The following is an 18,522-nucleotide window of genomic DNA, read 5'->3' on the forward strand; positions in this document are numbered from 1 at the left end:
AACTTCTGTTAATGATATGCTGAGACCAAACAGGCCAAATGAAGCCAAACATCCGGTAGATCCATCAGTCATAACAAAACTGCGGTGATTCCAGTGAAAATAAACTGTGCATGAACACAGAATTTAGGTTGTTCCTTAGGGGAAAAAAGACATTGATTTATACTTATGTGGTTTTAAACTCACGATGTTGCAAAAAAATTAACAAGTAATTGACTTGTCCCGGATGGTAGGGCAAAAAACGATTCTAGCATGAAAGCAACTAAAGAACCATATCCAAAATGCTCGTTGTAAATGTTACAAAGGGGAATATGGAAGATAAGAAACATGCAATTGTATAACATTACAAACTAATGATCACAGTTACCTTTTACAGGGCTGAATGTGTCTGCATCCAGATTTGCAGTCCAATACTATCGTTGGTGTACTAGCTTTCATCTTTATTAGACTAATTTTCAGTTTCCAATGATGAAACAAAACTTGAGCATATGTACGTTAATATAGAAAACTGAAACATATTAGGAATGGCAGATAATACCTACCTGGTATTTTCCCTCTAAAAGGAAGACTATGAGTCCAACAGAGCTGTTACAGCAAAGCAGAAATTCAACAGGCGCAACACATCGCATAACTCATTTGTACACAGGTTAAATGGCGAAAGGGACATAATGGTCTACCTCATGAGTTTTAACTCGGAATAAAACTATCTATATGTTCACTGATCTGGACTTGATCTTCCATAACCATGCCTGCTTGGAGAACGGGACCTGCTCCTCGCTCTACCCCTGTCCTTTCTCGGATCATCACTCCTATGGCGGTGCCTGTCTCTTTCAGAATCCCTACCATTTCTGTAGGAACTGCTTCTATATTCTGATCCTCTATCCCTGTGATCATGCGACCTTTCTCTACCACGATTGTGATCATAGTACCGATCACGGTCATGGTCACGATCCCCAGACTTCTCTCTTTTAGGACCACCATCCCTGCCTCCAACATCATACTCTTTTTCTCTCTGTTTCCTACGTTCTTCAACTTTCTTCTCCCTTGCAATCCTCTCTTCCTCTCTTGCCTTCTCTTTTGCAGCCTGAATGGAAAAGCAAATAATAAATTAATTCAATAGTATCCATGAGCCTGCATGAGCTAGTTATTTTGTAAATTTCATTATGTTTGTTTTTTTTTAAAAAAAAGACTCCCTCCATTTCACAATAGTTGCCCATCATATGGAGACCATATGCAGAGACCAAGTGGAGAGAAAAGCTAAGAAATTGAAAGTAAATCAGATCCAAACACCCATTTGGTGACATCGTAGCACTCAAAAGAACAGTAGAGTGAGAATATTGAAACTATGTTTGATTTCTTGAAAGCTAAACAATGCGCAATGTCAGTTCTGAAAATTTGCAATGTTTACACCTAAAAGTTTGTTATACCTCATAAGTACACAAGATGATAATTTCAGGCATGTTAGGACTAAAAGGATGAAAAGATTCCATCTATAGCATAAACATATGGCTGGTACTTGATAAATACGATAAGATTATTGTGCCTTCCAAAAATACCACAAAGCTCTATGGAAGTGGATGGAAACAAGCAGCGCTTCTTCTCACAACAAATTGCCCCAGCAACCCATTGTTCAACCCCATGCATCAGCACCAATTTCCATCTCGACTCTCAAAAAGCAGCGATGTCATCCCCATCCACTTCCATCCACAGTTCTGTTGCATTTATGGAAGGAATGGGGCCACGTTGCGGTATGCAGTGAAGGTAGGAATAGTTTTGTAGTATTTATTGGTAGCAGCCAAATGCTCATACTATAATTAGGATTTTTCTCAAATCATAAAATATCACAATATAATAGTTTTAATTTTTTTTATCAGTAGCATATTATTCATAAAAGAAAAAAAAAGCAGCCAAAATCACATATTTAGAATATGGGGACTCCTAGAGTATACAGATAAAAGGATTAAATAAGGATGACTACTTCTACTAAAATTATAGTTCACCTTGTGTTCAGCTAGAAAATCTCTGACCAAACCATAGCCAATATGTTGTTTCCCAGTCACATGGGATTGTGTCCTCTCAAGAACATCATCTGCGACTAAGAATGATCCACATATTTCACAAAGTTCCATCTTCTTCTCTTGTGGAAGCATAGCTGCTTTATTATCTGCTTGGTTTGTCAAAGCTGTCTTCTCAGCATTTAGAAGTTCAACCTGCAATCCAGAAATAGAGAGGCAAGCCCACCAGTTAGTGAAAAGCATTTGAGATAAGTACATAGTCAAAATGAATCTTTAATGACAGTACCTTCCTCATAAGTGCCTCAGCTTCATCTACTTTACCAGCTTCACCAAGCTCCTCAATTTGCTCCAGTAGCTTCTTAACTTTTTCTTCAATAATTGAAAGCTGCTCAGATGTTTTCCCGAGGATGGGAGGTGGCAGAGCAACATCTTGAGCCAACCTTTCTCGACCACGCCTTATTTTTCTATCCAAATCCATAACCTGCAATAGGATAAAGATATGAGATATTCTGATTATCTTTGCAAGAGCAAGTCTGCAACTGAATATAACCCACCAGCTTCTCACATTGTTGAGCAAGTTCTGCCTCAAACCTTCGCATGTAATTATCATGCCTGGGAGAGCTCTCAAAGCTGCACTTACACAGAAAAAAATTTTAATGCATAAATTACTGCATCCCTATATCAGATAGGTAAGCAACAGCGTAACTGAGCTGGATCATTTATTGAAGGGAATGCATCAGCCCCATGCAGCAGGTTAGGCAGGGCAGAATAGGAATAGATAAAACAAAGGTAGGAGATTATCTAATTAGGAAGGAGACAAGGTTCGTTAGTAAATTAGAGGCAGAATTTTAGACCGGTTTCCTAAATATTAGATATTAGTTCCTTGAATGTGAAGGCAGTCCCCTATATATAAAGGGACTGTCCAGCAGTAAAAAAGATGCCCTTGGTTAAATATATTCTATTAAAATAAGTCATAAATTACATATAATACACCATACATAAGTGGGGCAGGTGCATCTAGTACATATTACAAACCATTGGTGTCATTCCAATTTATGTTTGATAGAAAACAAGTATACCCCTTTCCCCTGCGCCATGTTTCTATGTGACTGCAGATTGTGAACCTGCACAGACCTACACAAACAATATTCACAATAAAAGAATTACACTAGTTCTGGACATTTATGCGTATCATGCAAGACATATCTTAATAAATGATCTTCCAAAGCACATAAGATAAAACTAGATTGGTACTGAACTAGCAGAAAAAGTCAAGCTAGCGAAGCCATGACGCTTGTTGGACTGTGTTCATCGGGTACAGGTTGCACATCTAAACATTCTGATTTCCACTTATTTCCATCTATGCGATCAACCGATCACATGATCAAATAATAGCCCATGAACAAACTTAAAGAAAGATCTGTATAATGTAGCTTCTTTCCAACGGTACTATGGAAGTCAACATTATGTGTGGAAAAGTACAATATCCATTTCAAGGCATCAAAGTTGTTGAGAAGATAAAGATACATGCATTGACTCCCTTTAGCCAAAGGAAATTATTGTTTCACCAAGGATTTTCTTAACAAAAGTTAGGTATTACATGATGTATATATTTCACTACGTTTCTCTTATCAATATGTATTTAGCCTTGCGTTTCTATCAGCTTGGCCTTTTTGCCATGATCTTGACATAAATAAAATATTTTAATATATAAAGTTTCTTATGTGTAATTCATCCAGAAGCGACTGCTTCTTCAGACACTAAGTAAAGCGCTGAGGCATCAGCATTCACATGCAAGACATGGTGTGATGCAAGAAATCTAGCATCCAGCTGTCAATAGAAGGTGCAAAAATAAATCACAAAAGGATATACGAAGGAAAATCAATAAATTGCCCCGGGGGAACGTGGAACACCAAATCCTCACCCCTCAAAACTAAATAAACCTTGATGGACAATGCTATAGATAATAGCTCATAGCGCACAAGCATCCATTATCTACACCATCTTAGCATCATGGCATATGCTCTCTCATAACAAAAAAATATCATTTCCACATACCCTAAGTCCTAACACACTCATTTGCTCATCCTACCAGATTAGCAGGCTCAACCTAAAAAACCTAGATAATTCTGAGAAGGCGCGAATCGGGCTTTACCTCTCCTTAAGCTTCAGATCATGAATCTTCGTGCACGGCCCTGCAAGCAGCACCAAAACCGGAATACCTCAGCAACCACTAACGCAACAAGCGCCCGAGACAACGAGACCCACGCAAATCGACCCAAAGGCACAAACATACCGAGGTTGCTCTTGGTGTTGACGAAGAGGTCATGGGGGCAGAAGCGGGCCATGAAGGCGCCGCACACGTCCGGGTCGTCCCACCTCACCTCCTTGTGCGCCTTCCGCTCCTCCTCCGTCAGGTCGCGGGCTACGGAAACAGCGCCCAGGAAAAACAAAACAAAACAGCGCCGGTCAGGAGGAGGCTAGGGTTAGGGTTTCGGCGGGGTGGGAGGCGAGGGCGGGCCGGGGGAGGGAGACTGGTGGGGTGGGGTACCTGTGCCCATGAGCTCGTCGAGGAGAGCTCGCTGCGCGTCCATGGCTGGAGGTGTAGAGGGGCGGCGCCGCAGGGGAGAGGGAGAGGGAGAGGGCGAAGAAGAAACCTTAGGCCGCCTGCTTTTGATGCGGTTTCTCTGCCGGTTTTCTGGGTTTGGGATTACTGGGAGATGTAAATTGAGAGAAGAGAACCGACCCTAGAGGGTGGTGAAATGCAAGAATGCAAGGTTACGAGGTTTTCGGGTGTAATTAAAAAAAATAGAAATACGTCACCTTGTTCTATGCCAATCAGATCAACTTTAGTTTGAACTGTATGTTTTGTTGGTTCGACATATATAACCATAATCGTTCACCTCTCTCTCATTTTCTTGGCGGATCCAGAAAAAATATTAGGATGGACTGGACGAGAGAGAATTGCTTCTAGTCCATCCTTCTCTTCAGTAATACCAAAAATTTTTGTTACGGGAGCTAAGTTGGGGCTTCAATGGCGCAGAGGGACTAGGGGCTGAAGCCCCTTAGCCCCGGTGATGGATCCGCCACTGGCCATCGTCGTTGTTCTCCTTCCCTCTACCCAAGCCTCCCACCGTCGGCGTCTCTCTTGATCGTATTCCTCCGTGTGACGGTATTCCTCCCTCCAAGCCTTTGTGTGCCGCCACTCTGCCAACGTGCTCTCCTCTGCTAGAGTTGTGCTCTTCCACCACCAGTGAGGAGAGAGGAGGGGGATCCTGACCAGTGGGATCTCCCATCGACGTTGTCTCCCACCAGCGCTGTGGCATTCTCGTTGTGGTTCCTTCTTGTTCTCCCCTTCTTGCTAGCAACTCGGCCAGAGAATTATATGTTATTGGCTGATACTACCTGGTATCATATGTATCATATGATATCTCGTGTAAAAATATATAATCGATTTGGTTGATTTGTTCTTGAAGTTGAGGTGGTTTTTACCTGTTAGCCTAGCTCCAATTGATTTTCACAAGAATCACTGCCAGAATCCAAACCAAACAAACATGTAGGACAAATCAATGGTGTTAGTATCTACAAAAACCAGTGACTTCTTTTCACTTTTACCCTCTCCAAGTTGCTGAAGTGAGACAATCATGTGAGGCTAACGTCTGAGTGGCCTACCTCTTACTTGATAATGAGGCCAGTATTTGAGCACCATCGTCTTTTCGTTTCTGCTTATGCTTATAAAACAAAATTTAAATTTTTAACTTTATATTTGGAGTTGATTTTGGGAATTTTTCATCGAAGTTTATTTTCCAGCCTTGACTTTTAGATTGCTAAGAATACATATAAAATTTTTATTCACAAGTATTTTTGTTTACAAATATATCATTTGATTTTTCTATGAAAAAACAAACAATCACCCCAAAGGTTGGCCGAAGCAGCATCTTGGTTGCCTACTATGCTATTCCCTTTGTTTTATATTACTAGCACAATGTCCGTGCTTCACTACGAGCATAAAACTTAGAAAAAAATCTATAAAATTATGTGAATATCATTTAAAATTTGTTTGTCTTAAATGACTTTTTAAATGACCATACATGTAAGTCTTTATACTATATGTTGTAATCTTCGGTTGGTACATGCATTGTATTAGTACTTCTTTTGTTTTTTGAAATTTGTATTACTTCCATTCATGTGTAATACCATTTCTATGTTCAACATGTAAACTATCATTCTTCTATCACTTCAATCTACTGTAGTTATATCTAAAACCATATATCTTAGGCTTTAGGTACTCCATAGGTAATTGAAATTCAGGCGAAGAAACCTTTACCTTGGTGGCCGATTAAAAATATCCCATAGTAATTGAAATTCATATGGAGAAATCCTCACTCTAGTGAACGATCTAAGAAAGCAGATGTATATGTGAACGTGTGCGTATATATCTATCATATAATCTAGCCCCTCATCTTTTTATTTTTGCTTATGTTTATAAACCAAAATTCGATCAATTTAACTTTAAATTTAGAATTTACTTTGGATGTTTCATTGTAGTTCATTTTTGAGCCTAATTAGTGCATGATTATCCATAAGTTCTACAATAACCCACATGTGCTAATGACGGATTAATTACGCTCAAAAGATTCGTCTCGCGGTTTCCAGGCGAGCCGTGGAATTCGTTTTTTCATTCGTGTCCAAAAACTGCTTTCGGCATCCGGACAAACGTTCGATGTGACCACAAAAATTTTTATTTTTGCAAACTAAACACACCCTTATACAAATACAAATCGGAAGTCAAGAATGATAAGAAAAGATAGTAAATACAACTAATGGATAACTTACATATCGGAGGGAGGCTTGTTTTTTTCTGTCTCGTAACCCTTTCTCCTCCGAAAAAATTATAGTGCTGAGTGACGGGTTAAAAAGGACGAGCGGTTTTTTTGCGATAATTTGTTTTGATATTTTTTGCGAGATGTTGCATATTTAAAGGGAGATTACTTAAAATTGGAATCGGATCTAGTCTTGGAGAATCCGATCAAGAGTCTATAGGGGAGATGATGTGCTGCTGTTGCTGATCCCACGCGTCACGCACGGCGCTGCAGGAGTTTGGACGGAATACGACATCTCTGCTGGCTGCTGCTGACAAAAACGACCACGCGTTGCTGCTGCTGCTCACCCACGAGCGTTGCTGCTGCTGCTGACCCAAGGGCCACGGCTTTGCGGAAATGGATCCTCTACCATTTCATGCTAATGCTAATGGTAGAGGATGAACAGTGCACTGTTATTGGATCAATCTCAGCCCCCCGTTTCGTGGTAGACGGCTATGGATCAATATGCTACAGTGATTTGATACAGTACAAAACAGTAATTATTTTATTATTTTAAGCTACAGTACATATGCTAAAATGTTTTGCCATCCTCTCTCTACTTTTTTACTGTGCTACTCTGCCATTGCTAACCTTAGCAATGGCAAGTGATCCGAATCCCGGCTTTGCTGCTTCTCCTCTTGATCCAAGGGCAAGGCTTTGTCGTACGGGAGGAAGGAAATACCAAAGTAGCGCTGAGGTTGTTGTTGCTGCTGCTTATATTATCATGATGTCAGCATAGATGGACGAAAATTCCCGGCATAATCGTTACCGCTTTTTATAATAATATAGATAAGACTTTCTGGTCTTACATAGATTTATATATGTGCTAATTAATCTAGACAAACCTAAAAATTCTTATAATATAAAGCTAAGGGATTACTCATGTTCATCAACACAGCACCAGCGGCCTACCACGGTGACGACGCTACTCTTGCTCATAGAGCTACAAGGCCAAGGCGACCCACCTCTCATATACTTGTTTGATTTCAACTTTTTTATTTTTTTGAGGCAATTTAACTTCAACGTTGTGCTGCTTCCATTGCTGGTGCCTACCACTTCCTTTCTTAGTTTATATTATCGATATTGCTCGGTTTTTTTTTTTTCAATTGTAGCTACAGCTATTTATCTTTGTTGCAGCCGATAATTTATTCCATGCAACATGGATGATGATGGGCTGCGTTTGGGGATTCAATTCGTTGTACAATATTACTATAATTGTTCATTTCGATTTTATACTGACATATTCACAATGCTAAATATGGTGTAATGGGCAAGTATTCTGCGTTCACTAAGGTGAACTTAGCATGGGATGAGAAATTTTGACAAGTAACACATATAACACTTCTTCCTTCTGAGAAGATGCGGTACATGACGCAGCATGCGTGCAAAGAATTTACATAGCGTTTTGAGATCATCATGGTGTACGATTGCTTTCTTTGCTTAGTGTTATACCAGCCAAGGGGCTAACGACTAAGGAATCAGATCATCCGGCGTGTCTATTGTTTTCTATAATGGTATGCTGGTTTAATTTTCTCGCCTCACTTCCTGCTGAAAAGAACGCCTTTTTCACTTCAAGATTAGGACGCTTGATTTGTTGTCTGCATCTACGGCCTCCCTGTGTTCAATAAAAATAGCAGATATTATCTGATATTTTATAATTACAAATGCTGCAATTCGAGAAATGAACAAGTAGATGTCAAATTCTTACCGGAGGAGTTTCCTTAACTGTTCAATGTGGTTTGCAAGCTCATTCTGCTTCTGTAGTAGCGTTTGCAGGGTCTAAACGTACAGCACAACAACAATATTGCCGTTCAGCTAATGTGCAAGATCATGTGGTTTGCAATGTTTTATACTAAGTACCTTTGCTCACCTCCTGGGTCTGAGCAGAGCAATTTTCAAGTTCTTGGATCTTCTCTGAGATTTGTTCGCTGACTTTACTCTGTTGAATATTTCCATTCATATCATTTTCAACCTGTTCCATAGAGGTTTATCAAAAATTAGCAACTGTAAAGTTCTCCTTACATAAGGAAGAGTTGGACCACCATCTGGTTAAACTACCAAAATTGAAGTGCGTACAGGTACATCTGGCTCACAGTCAAGTCATAGCAGAAAAACTCCATATATTTTGTCAGTTGCGGTGTTGAAAGTATGTACGGTCACATGCTTTCAAGTTTCTTAATTGAATTCAAAACAAAAATCAACATAGGGACAGGGAAGTATCAAGACCTGGTTATCCTTCAGCAACATGCCAAGAGTACGTTTCCAGCCAGAAATGGGATGCATTTTTCCTACAGAAGGCTCCTGCAATTAAATATCAAGAATACATAGCTGCTCCTTTTCAAGAAGAATGAGGGAGAGGAGAGACAGAGTGGACAGTTATGACAGGACTCAGAAAAGAAGCTCCAGTTAACGTACAAGTAACAAGTCTATTTTCTTACGGTATGGCATTCACGAATGAAGGAGAAAGAACCAAAAGAAGATGACATAGGTAGATAAAACGAATCAAGTGATGAATTTTATTTTTCTCCCTAACTGACTTATATAGGTGAATCCTTAGGACATGTACAACAGTTCATACTACAGTTGTCTATTTAACACGTAGAGACAGCAAAACAGATTGTATAACGGTTAGACAACTGTTATCTGTTGTCTATAAAGTTCTCTAATACATACTAACTTTATGAGTGGGAGCACGTGCCACTGCCATGGCTGAACGAACGACGGCAACTCTCTCTTCCTTCATTCAATGCTGTGCATGCAAGCACTTTTTGCCTCGATGATAGCATGGAGACAGCTACCGTCTGAGCGCTGTACTTGCCCTTAGGGCTCGTTCGTGAGGGACTAATGAGTCCAATTTCCCTCTCTTTTTCCGTGCGCATATTTCCGAAAATGCTAAACGGTGTATATTTTGCTAAAAAAGTTTATATGAAAGTTGTTTTAAAAAAAATCATATTAATCCATTTTTAAGTTTGCAATAGCTATACTTAATTAATCATATATATGCTAATGACTTTTCTTGTTTCGTGTGCGCTGATTAGACTCATTTGCACCCCCTCCTACGAGCAAGCCCTTAGAACACAAGTCTCACTGACAGGTGTCAATTTATTACAGCAAAATTGGCCAATAGATATATTATATAAAATATTAGATATTAATAGTTTAATAATCCTGAAGTGTTTAACCCATAACAGTCGAAATTGCAAGCATATACCATACCAGTGGCTGCCGACCAAACAGAATTAGGCTGTAACCCTGCTAAAGCCAAAGTGCAAAAGACAACAATAACTGGGCATCTTAAATCTCATTACCTGGTGACTAGGGAAGTCTTCGCTGGTAACTGTAGTATTCATATCATCAAAAGATTTCTGACCTTTACCAAGCACACCCTAAGAAATAGAAATATGCTTCAAGAATCCAAATAACAGGCTTCTTCTTGCTATTTCAGCTCCCAAAAAAATTTCAAAGAACTATACACCATACCTCACCTTAGAAGCTCGAGAAATTTCCTGGTCAATCCAAGGTCCTTTATCTTGGAGCAAGCACCCTCCAGTAGCAGAACAAGTACATGTTCCACCTAAGAAGTCTGGTAAATTACTACAGAAAGGAGCAAACTTCAATCCGTGAAATATGCAAAAGTTAGTTAAAACTTGGAGCATTTTACCTTGGGTCAATTGCTTCTAGTACTGTACCAAGGTAATTGGTCCCTAAAACCTAACAAGTAGGACAGAAGTGAGAAAAAATATGTCTCTCCAACAATAATTAAGAAAGGGCATGCAGTACCTGAATCTTGGCTAAAGTTCTTGCTTCCATGCATGCTTTTAACACTTTCCACAGTGCTCTAAATCCAGAACCAGCATTGATTATGTATAGTTGATTTAATGTCTGTACCAGAAGCAAGACCACGTAAATAGATAGTGGAAAATACTGACATCTGTGGTTAGAGGCAAGAAAAAATGATCATAATTATATGATGCAAGTGAAGGTACAAAAATGTCTCCAATGAAATTTCCTTACGTTTGATTGATATGTACATAAAACGGCATGGCCAAGCAGGAGCTTAATAGTGCATTTGAACATATGCAATAATTTACATGCCTTGCCATTTCATATTCTAGTATTTACACTGAAGCAGTCCACAAGGGTGCTAGAGAACATACATAGTGGGGATCATTTCCCCTCCATCTGATATGTTATTGGTCTCATGCCAGTCAATCTTATCAGTATGTTTTGTTTTACATTATTCAATTGAACTGAAAGATATTACGATTTCACATTTTTTATGAAAGAACATTAGCAGAGTCCCCTACTGTATAGCTTTTAACTTTATATATATAAGGGAAGAGTAATTTACAAAGTTATACAAACGTTTTGCAAATGATAATCATGGAAATATGGATTTGTTAAACTAACCCATGTGTGCATATTGTCTAAAAATTTCACTTACAATATCATGAGACAGATAATACGTTGAAGGCTTAGAAATGGCAAATACAAACCTCTGGATAGTAATTGCTGTCTATCTTTTGAATCTCTATGAACAGCTCCCTTCCAGATTTTGAAAAGTTATTCATGCCCTGAATGTGGAGGAGTCAAGTCAAAATGAACTTACTACAGTAAAAAATAACTTCAACATGTGCCAGTAAGAGCACTTCTAATTATATGTATGGAAGTATCCTGCAAACAGTTCTGTTCCAAGAATGTTAATTTCTATTCCAGCCATAAATGTGTAATTGAAATACAACCTTAAAAGTCATACATCCTTAAGGAGGGACCAAGGTACAGTGCAACCAAAGCAATTCTACTTTCAAAGCATATTTGGTCCCCAAATTTTGCAGAACAGGAAATGGTTGTTCTGTGAAATAATTAAATTGGTGCGGAATAGTAGAACAAAAGTAACTTCATGTAGCAATAACGTACCAATCCTTTCACATCGAATATGGCTGTTGTAGAGCCTATGTGCTTCTTAGCAGCAAGGGAGCAAGCTGGATATCTTAAAGATAAAGTTTTCTCTTGTTCTGATATATGATATTTTACATATCGATCAGTGCTAGTTACTTGCATGAGCTTATTGAGATCCACCAAGCCAATCCTTTCAATATACAATGGCCTGCCAAATCTATCCACTCCATGAAATCCATGAGGATAACATTTTTTTACAGCATCATATTCTTCAAATTTAAAATCCTGCAATATAGAAAAATCATTTCCCTTTAATATTTCAATCATATCGTGCAATACTGTGGCATTCCGTGATTCAGTTTTGATGGATAAAAAAGTATAAGGATACAAGAATACTTTAAGCATTAGTCTTTGGACAACCTTACATGCAGAAATATTACAAACAGTAAGCACACCTTACCTTTGCAATGGCATCAACAGCACATTCTTCACGCCATTTTAGCATATTTAAAAACATTTCTTTTGCTTTTACTATGTTGAATCCTCTCATTTTTAGAAAGCTGCATGATGAAGAAAGCAATCAGATAAAGCCCATCCCGAATGCAAAAAATCAAAAACTCAATACATCAAAACCTAAGAGAAAGGAGGTGTAATATATCTTCTTCTAGTTACGAAGATGGATAATTCTATTGCAGTAACTGTGTACATGACAAAGTTTCTGGATAGCAAACAAATTTCCATACCGTAGTAGGATATGATAGTCGTCAAACTTCTCGGGAAGCTGGTTGTTTGCAAGAAGTAACTCCCTCAAGGATTGCACATATTGCTCTTCCTTCTGATCATAAATACCATCAACAGTATTCCGAGAAATTTTGGTCTTACTATTCCTCCTAATTAACCGGTCAATAGATTTGAAGCTCATCTTTGATATGAGAAGTTTTTCTTGTCTATTTGCAGGAGAAACACTAAGCTTCAAGTGGATAGTTAGTAAAGTTAGTTCTGACAATATGATAGCCATAACTCATAAAAGAATGAGATATACTGTTTTAATGGAACATCGTTTATAAGCATGGATGATGAAGAAAGATTATGAAGAAAAGTAGCATTTTTAGGAGAACAGATGAAGATATTCAATTGATTATATTGTTAGCTACTGACTAGATGAATGGTTATAGACTTCTAACAGGCAGCAGAAGTTTGCAACGTTGGGTTCATGAGCATTAAAAAGAAATCCAATGTCGTTGCAATGATCCTGTGGCCCTGCAAGGTCCTCTAACCTATTTGTAAAAGCAAGTAGACACTAGCATCATAGTAAAGGATTAGGGGTGCATTTCCTCCAGAATTCAGCACACAATTCCACCATCCTCCTGATGCACATGGGCATGGCTACAAGTTAAGGAAATAATGCAAGGGAGAGGAAGAAAGAAAGTGTGATGACCACCGACCAAATTATCGCCTTGATGAGCATGTACATATTCGTTAAACTCAGAGCTACTATGTGTTGGTACATAGTTTCAAGAATGACAAAAAACCAGCAAACAGGACAGTTGGGACACCCTGGGGGCATGACCGGGAAAGAACACAGACTAGAAGAACAGATCATCCTAGGGGCATGAATTGATATAGTGAACAGATTACCTACGTTTGAGTGCTGCAGCGAGGGCACGGTACGACCTGACGTATAACCAGTCCTCCTCCTCCTCCTCCGCCTCTGTCCCGGGGAGATATAATAAAAACAAAAGTCAAGGTTTCTTGGCGTTGCAGGCTTGCAGCGCCTCCCGTCGAACACCTGGTGGGCATGCTGGATGCGGCCCTCGCCAGGCAGTCCGGGTTGCTTCCGCAGGCGGCGATAGGGTAAGGCAAGGCACAGAGGCAGCGAATGCGAATCTCCTGCCGTCCGCACGCACACCATGACGGTGAGGAGCCCCGCGGTGCGTGGGGAGGAGAAGCAAACCTGAGGCGGCGGTATGCTCCTCCTCGCCCATCGCATCACGTGGGCGGCGGTGGTGGAGGAGGTTGCAGGCAAGCAAGGCAAAGGAAGGGGATCTTTTCCTTTCCCGCCGCTCGGAAGCAAAAGCCGGAACCGCGAAAGTGCACGCGACGGCCTCGAGCTCGAACAGCTAGCGCAAGGCTAGCTACCGGCTGGCGCGCCGTGGCGGTGGCGAGCTAGGTGAGCAGCTACGTACTGCCCGCGAGCGGCAGCTGTGCGGAGGTGAGGCGGCGGCCGGGAAGCGTCCGTCCGTGAGCGGCGGGAGGCGAGCCGACCGTCGAGGGGGTGAGGCCGCTGATGCGTACGGCGGTGGGGAGGGGAGGACGGGCGCGAGCCGGCGAGGGGCATTGCTGCGCCGACCGAGGAAGAGACCGACCGTTGTGGCAACTGCAAAGACGAGGAAGAGGTGCCAGAGGCATGGCACTTCATCTTTGAAAATAGTAAACGGTTCAATTTTTTTAGTTTGTTAATTTTTTTTAGAACACTATACAGTCGATAATCGACCATGATCTCAATTGTTACTAATGTCTTAAACTACGAGGCTGCAGGCTCTTTCGTAGTTTGTTAAAAAAAATTAAGTAGTGCAAAAACTGCTTGTCCAGTATTACTGCCTCTATAAAAAAACTTTGAATTTGAAACTTCATTTTGAGTTGAACAACAGTACCTAACTTAACTATTACTTTCTAAAGTTAATTTAAGATCGTTTTATCATAGTAATAAAATGGTCTTTTAACCTCGAATAATACCTATATAATTTATACATTTATTAATTATGAGTCTTAGCTTTACCCATCAATGTCTACATGGTTTGTTTGGATATTGGATGAGCGTAAGTTAATACTCTTTCATGCAACCGTATATTGTCCCTAATATGGAAGGATTTTGTATTTAAATTGTGTCACTTCACGTTTATGTTAACGTTTTTTTAAACGTCAAATCTATGCTTGATATAATGAACATACATAAATATGTTTAATGCCTCTTTTCACAAATTGGTCTTCACTGTTGTGTGGTCCAAGTGATCAAATATGACAACTTCCTAGTCTAAAAAGATTTCATGTATCCCATCCCCATCATAAGAAAAAAAAACATACACAAATTATAAAAGATAGCATTGATTTGGCAAATAAACATGGATAAGAACCACTTATTTTAAGATAAAAATGTAACATTGTTGGAATATGCTATGAGAAAGATGACATTGTTACTAATTCACCACAAATAGGGGTTGTCATAGCCAAAGTTGAATGAGATAATATATATAGTGGTTGTGCGACTATTTTGTAATTGTGACTTTACCAATAACTTCACTCCGCGAGATCGTCGCCGTCGCCGCTGCTATTGGTGGACTCCGACTCAGACTACTTGACCGCCGGGGCGGCTAGGGAGAACCCTGGCGCCGAGCGGAGTCCAACCCTGACGCTCCCGCCGCATAGCGCCTTCTTTGCTCCTGCCAGTATTATCTTTGTAATTAATCTGTTTTTATGTTCCACCACACTATTACCTGTGAACGAAGATTGAGGCAGCCCATCGCGGTCGCCATTGCTATGTGAACTATGTGAAATTTACTTCCCTGCATAGGTAGATCTTATTTAGTCAGTTGCGGTTGTTTGTGATTGCCTTGTTCCTTGTTCCCTCATGCGGTCGCTTAGGGGTAGGTTTAGGCCCGAACGATGTCCACTGCCCAAGGACTGGCGTCTTTTGGAGCCTTGACGGGATATGCTGATTAGCGAGGCTGGCTATCAGGGGTGGCCCGACCGGGGGGAGGGGTCGGGGATAGCATTGATGTCCTTCTGAGCCCCCAGGCGTCAGTCCACCCCGGGACACGGCTCGCATTTTGGGTTCCTTATTTGGCGACATGTGTGACTTAGGTTGGGGGCACGATACAGACAGCTCAGTCAACCACCCTGATGGGGTGCAGCGAGGGGAAGCGGGGGAACACAACAACAAACAAAGCTAAATAGAACATGATATACAAATGGAAAAGAGGTTAGGAACACTTATTCATTGAGATATGGATGTTGGGGGCACAACCACCGTCCCCGACCCAAGGCCAGGCGCCTTTTGGAGCCTTGACAGTTAGTGAGGCTAGCCATTGAGGGTGGTCTAACGGGGGTCGGGGACGACATTGATGCCCTTCTGAGCCCCTAGGCATCAGTTTAGGCTTGGACAGAAAACTCGAAGCTCGTTAGCTTGCTCGGCTCGTGACCAGCTCGACTTGGCTCGTTAGCATAACGAGCCGAGCCGAGCCAGCATTTTAGCTCGATAGCACTATCGAGCTAACTCGAGCTGGCTCGCAAGCAGCCCACGAACCAAACGAGCTCAAAAAAATGTCTCAAGGGAACAGGCCCAGTGGCCTAAATACTGCCCTCTCCCCTAACCCCGTCGTCCACTCCCCCTCCACGCCACCCCCTCCCCGTTGCCATCGGCTCACTGCCACCGCCTCCCCGTCGCCATCATCTCACAGCCGCGTCCCCTCCCCGTCGCCCTCCTCAGCGGCGTCGCCCTCGTTGGCCCCTCACGCCGCTATCCCCGTCCGCCGCCCATCCAGAGCTCCACCACCGCCCCAGCACCGTCTGAGCCCGCTGCCCGGAGCTTCGCCATCGTCCTGGCACCATCCGACCCGTCGCCCTGAGATCCAGCACCGCCCACTACCGCTCAAGCTCGACGCCGTGGCTCTCACGCTGTCGTCATTGAGTTTGCTGTGTCCCTCACCGTCGGGGCCCAAGCCGTCGCCCGCCCACTGCAGGTTGCTTGAGTCGATGTCGCGCGACCTCTCTCCACCGCTGCCCGCCCCCTGTCGCCCCCCTCACCGTACGCCGCCGCCCCAACAGTACGACGCCACCGTGTGCAGTTCAACAAATCTCCAATCTATTGCATGTGCTGGCTCACGAGCTAAACGGGCTGGCTCGAGCTTTTAACGAGTCGAGCCGAGCCGACGTTTTAGCTCGTTATTTATAACGAGCCAGCTTGTTATCCTACCAAGTGATACCGAGTCGAGCCAGCTCGATATCCAGACCTACATCAATCCAACCCAGGGCACGTCGCGTTTCAGGTTCCTTATTTGGCAACGTGCGCGACTTAGGTCGGGGGGGACGTGTAATCACGCGTCAGGAGTGCGCCCCTCTTGGGAGAGATGCCACTTGTGGCACACGTTGTCGGAGGCGGCAAAGTCCGCGTTGCCAGCAAGCGGGCGCGTGCTCCTCCTGAGGAGCAGGCATCGCTCGTGACTTGTGCCTCGCGGCGCTCGTCGCGCCACCTCTTGATGCTCAGGTGAGCATCGCTCTCGGCGTAGAGCTTGCTCGTCCGCGCGCGTTGTCGGAGGCGGCAAAGTCCGTGTTGCCGGTAAGCGAGCGTGTGCTCCTCCTGAGGAGCGGGCGTCGCTCGTGACCTGTGCCTCGCAGCGCTCGTCGCATCGCCTCTCGATGCTCAGGTGAGCATCGCTCTCGGCGCAGAGCACGCTAGTTCGTGCGCGTTGGTCATGGATGATGGTGGGGCATGGAGAGCTCGGGTCGCCAAGGCCACTCTCCGCACCCGTCGCCACGCCATGGTCGAGGTGGAGGCCGTGCTGCGGGAGGCCGCATTTGACGTGCGGTTGACGGCCACTAGCTGCTTCGCTGTCGTGACCATCTTGGACACGTTGTCCAGCCAATGCTAGGCGTTGGTCCTCAGGTCTGGTGTAACCGAGGGATGGCGTAGTAACGCCTCAGTGGCCTAGAGAGCGCCCTCAGGGGTGCCAAACTCTAGGCGGTGTTGCTCCCCGTCCCTGACCCCCTGTGTTGCGCATCGGCGCGCTCATCAAGGAGAGGCACAAAGGCATCTGCTTCAGCCGCGGTTGCCTGCGCCGCTGCAGGGTCTTCGTCTACCGCAGGGCGCCGGGCAGTGGTGGCAGTGGATGGAGGATGTCGAGGATGACAGCGACACGACCGGTGAGGGCGATGACAACCCCCACTACCGCGCCAACTGTCGTGACCAACTTGGCCTCATCGTCCAGCCAGCGCTAGGCGTTGGTCCCCGGGTCTAGGGTGACCGGGGGATGGCGTAGGAGTGCCTCCGCGGCCTGGAGAGCGTCCTCAGGGGTGCCAAACTCTAGGCGGCGTCGCTCCCCGCCCCTGTGCTACGCACCGGCGCTCTCATCGGGGAGGGGCGCAAAGGCGTCAGCATCAGCCACGGCTGCCTGTGTCGCTGCGGGGTCTTCGCCCACCGCGGGGACGTCGGCACGGCGGTGGCGGTAGAAGAGATCCACGAGGGTGTCTGCGACGCCGGTAGTGGGGGCTGTTATTGCCCTCACCGGCCACGTCGCTGTCATCCTCAACGCCCTCCGCCACCACACTTGGGTCGCGGTGCTGGGGCGAAACGCGGTTCTCCTACCCTTCCACCATCACTGATCGACGATCGCAATCGAAGAAGGTTCCTTTCCGGAAGGTGGGAAGGAAAGGCTTTCGAAAAAACCCAAACGACGCTCCCCCTACCTAGCGCGCTAGCTGTCGGAGGCTGAGCTCCTCGAGCGGGAGTTCGTTGAACCCCTTTTTGAGTTTGGCCCAGGGGTGCAGGGTTGAGTCCAAGAAAGCCCTGTGAAAGAAGGAACACACAAGAGGAATTATACACGTTCGGGCCGCTGGGAAGCGTAATACCCTATCCTGTTGCTTGGGCACTATATGAGTAAATGCTATGTCTTCTTCTCATCCGTCCCCTCTAATAGTTGGGTAGGGCCTCCTTTTATAGTAGTAAGGGGACACCACAATCGCTATGGTCTTAC

At 43.5% G+C, this 18,522-nt stretch overlaps 2 protein-coding genes across 5 annotated transcripts; both read right to left on the reverse strand.

Annotated features, from left to right (window-relative positions):
• Positions 1 to 309: 309 nt before the first annotated feature.
• On the reverse strand, positions 310 to 4,715 carry LOC102707325 (luc7-like protein 3). 4 transcript variants are annotated; one of them, XR_001550741.1, is made up of 9 exons: positions 4,564 to 4,715; positions 4,309 to 4,437; positions 4,168 to 4,207; positions 2,567 to 2,642; positions 2,299 to 2,493; positions 1,998 to 2,207; positions 675 to 1,081; positions 540 to 582; positions 310 to 445 (listed from the first exon to the last, which is right to left on the reverse strand). XR_001550741.1 is itself a non-coding variant. In XM_015839783.1 (8 exons), exons 1-7 carry the CDS (start codon positions 4,604 to 4,606, stop codon positions 713 to 715), a joined length of 1,062 nt encoding a protein of 353 aa, XP_015695269.1. In that variant the 5' UTR covers positions 4,607 to 4,715; the 3' UTR covers positions 310 to 582; positions 675 to 712. The 4 variants fall into 4 exon arrangements, 2 of the variants coding, with proteins under 2 accessions (XP_015695269.1, XP_015695268.1); XR_001550740.1 differs by having other exon boundaries at positions 540 to 1,081; XM_015839783.1 differs by having other exon boundaries at positions 310 to 582.
• Positions 4,716 to 8,147: 3,432 nt separating this feature from the next.
• LOC102700158 (phosphatidylinositol/phosphatidylcholine transfer protein SFH11) lies at positions 8,148 to 12,695 on the reverse strand. The gene is made up of 12 exons (XM_015839547.1): positions 12,517 to 12,695; positions 12,234 to 12,333; positions 11,792 to 12,058; positions 11,371 to 11,448; positions 10,655 to 10,756; positions 10,536 to 10,585; positions 10,360 to 10,468; positions 10,183 to 10,260; positions 9,101 to 9,175; positions 8,745 to 8,846; positions 8,583 to 8,653; positions 8,148 to 8,489 (listed from the first exon to the last, which is right to left on the reverse strand). Exons 1-12 carry the CDS (start codon positions 12,693 to 12,695, stop codon positions 8,441 to 8,443), a joined length of 1,260 nt encoding a protein of 419 aa, XP_015695033.1. The 3' UTR covers positions 8,148 to 8,440.
• Positions 12,696 to 18,522: the final 5,827 nt, after the last annotated feature.

Source organism: Oryza brachyantha, chromosome 7 (genome assembly GCF_000231095.2).
Source record: "Oryza brachyantha chromosome 7, ObraRS2, whole genome shotgun sequence".
NCBI classification, from domain to species: Eukaryota; Viridiplantae; Streptophyta; class Magnoliopsida; order Poales; family Poaceae; genus Oryza; species Oryza brachyantha.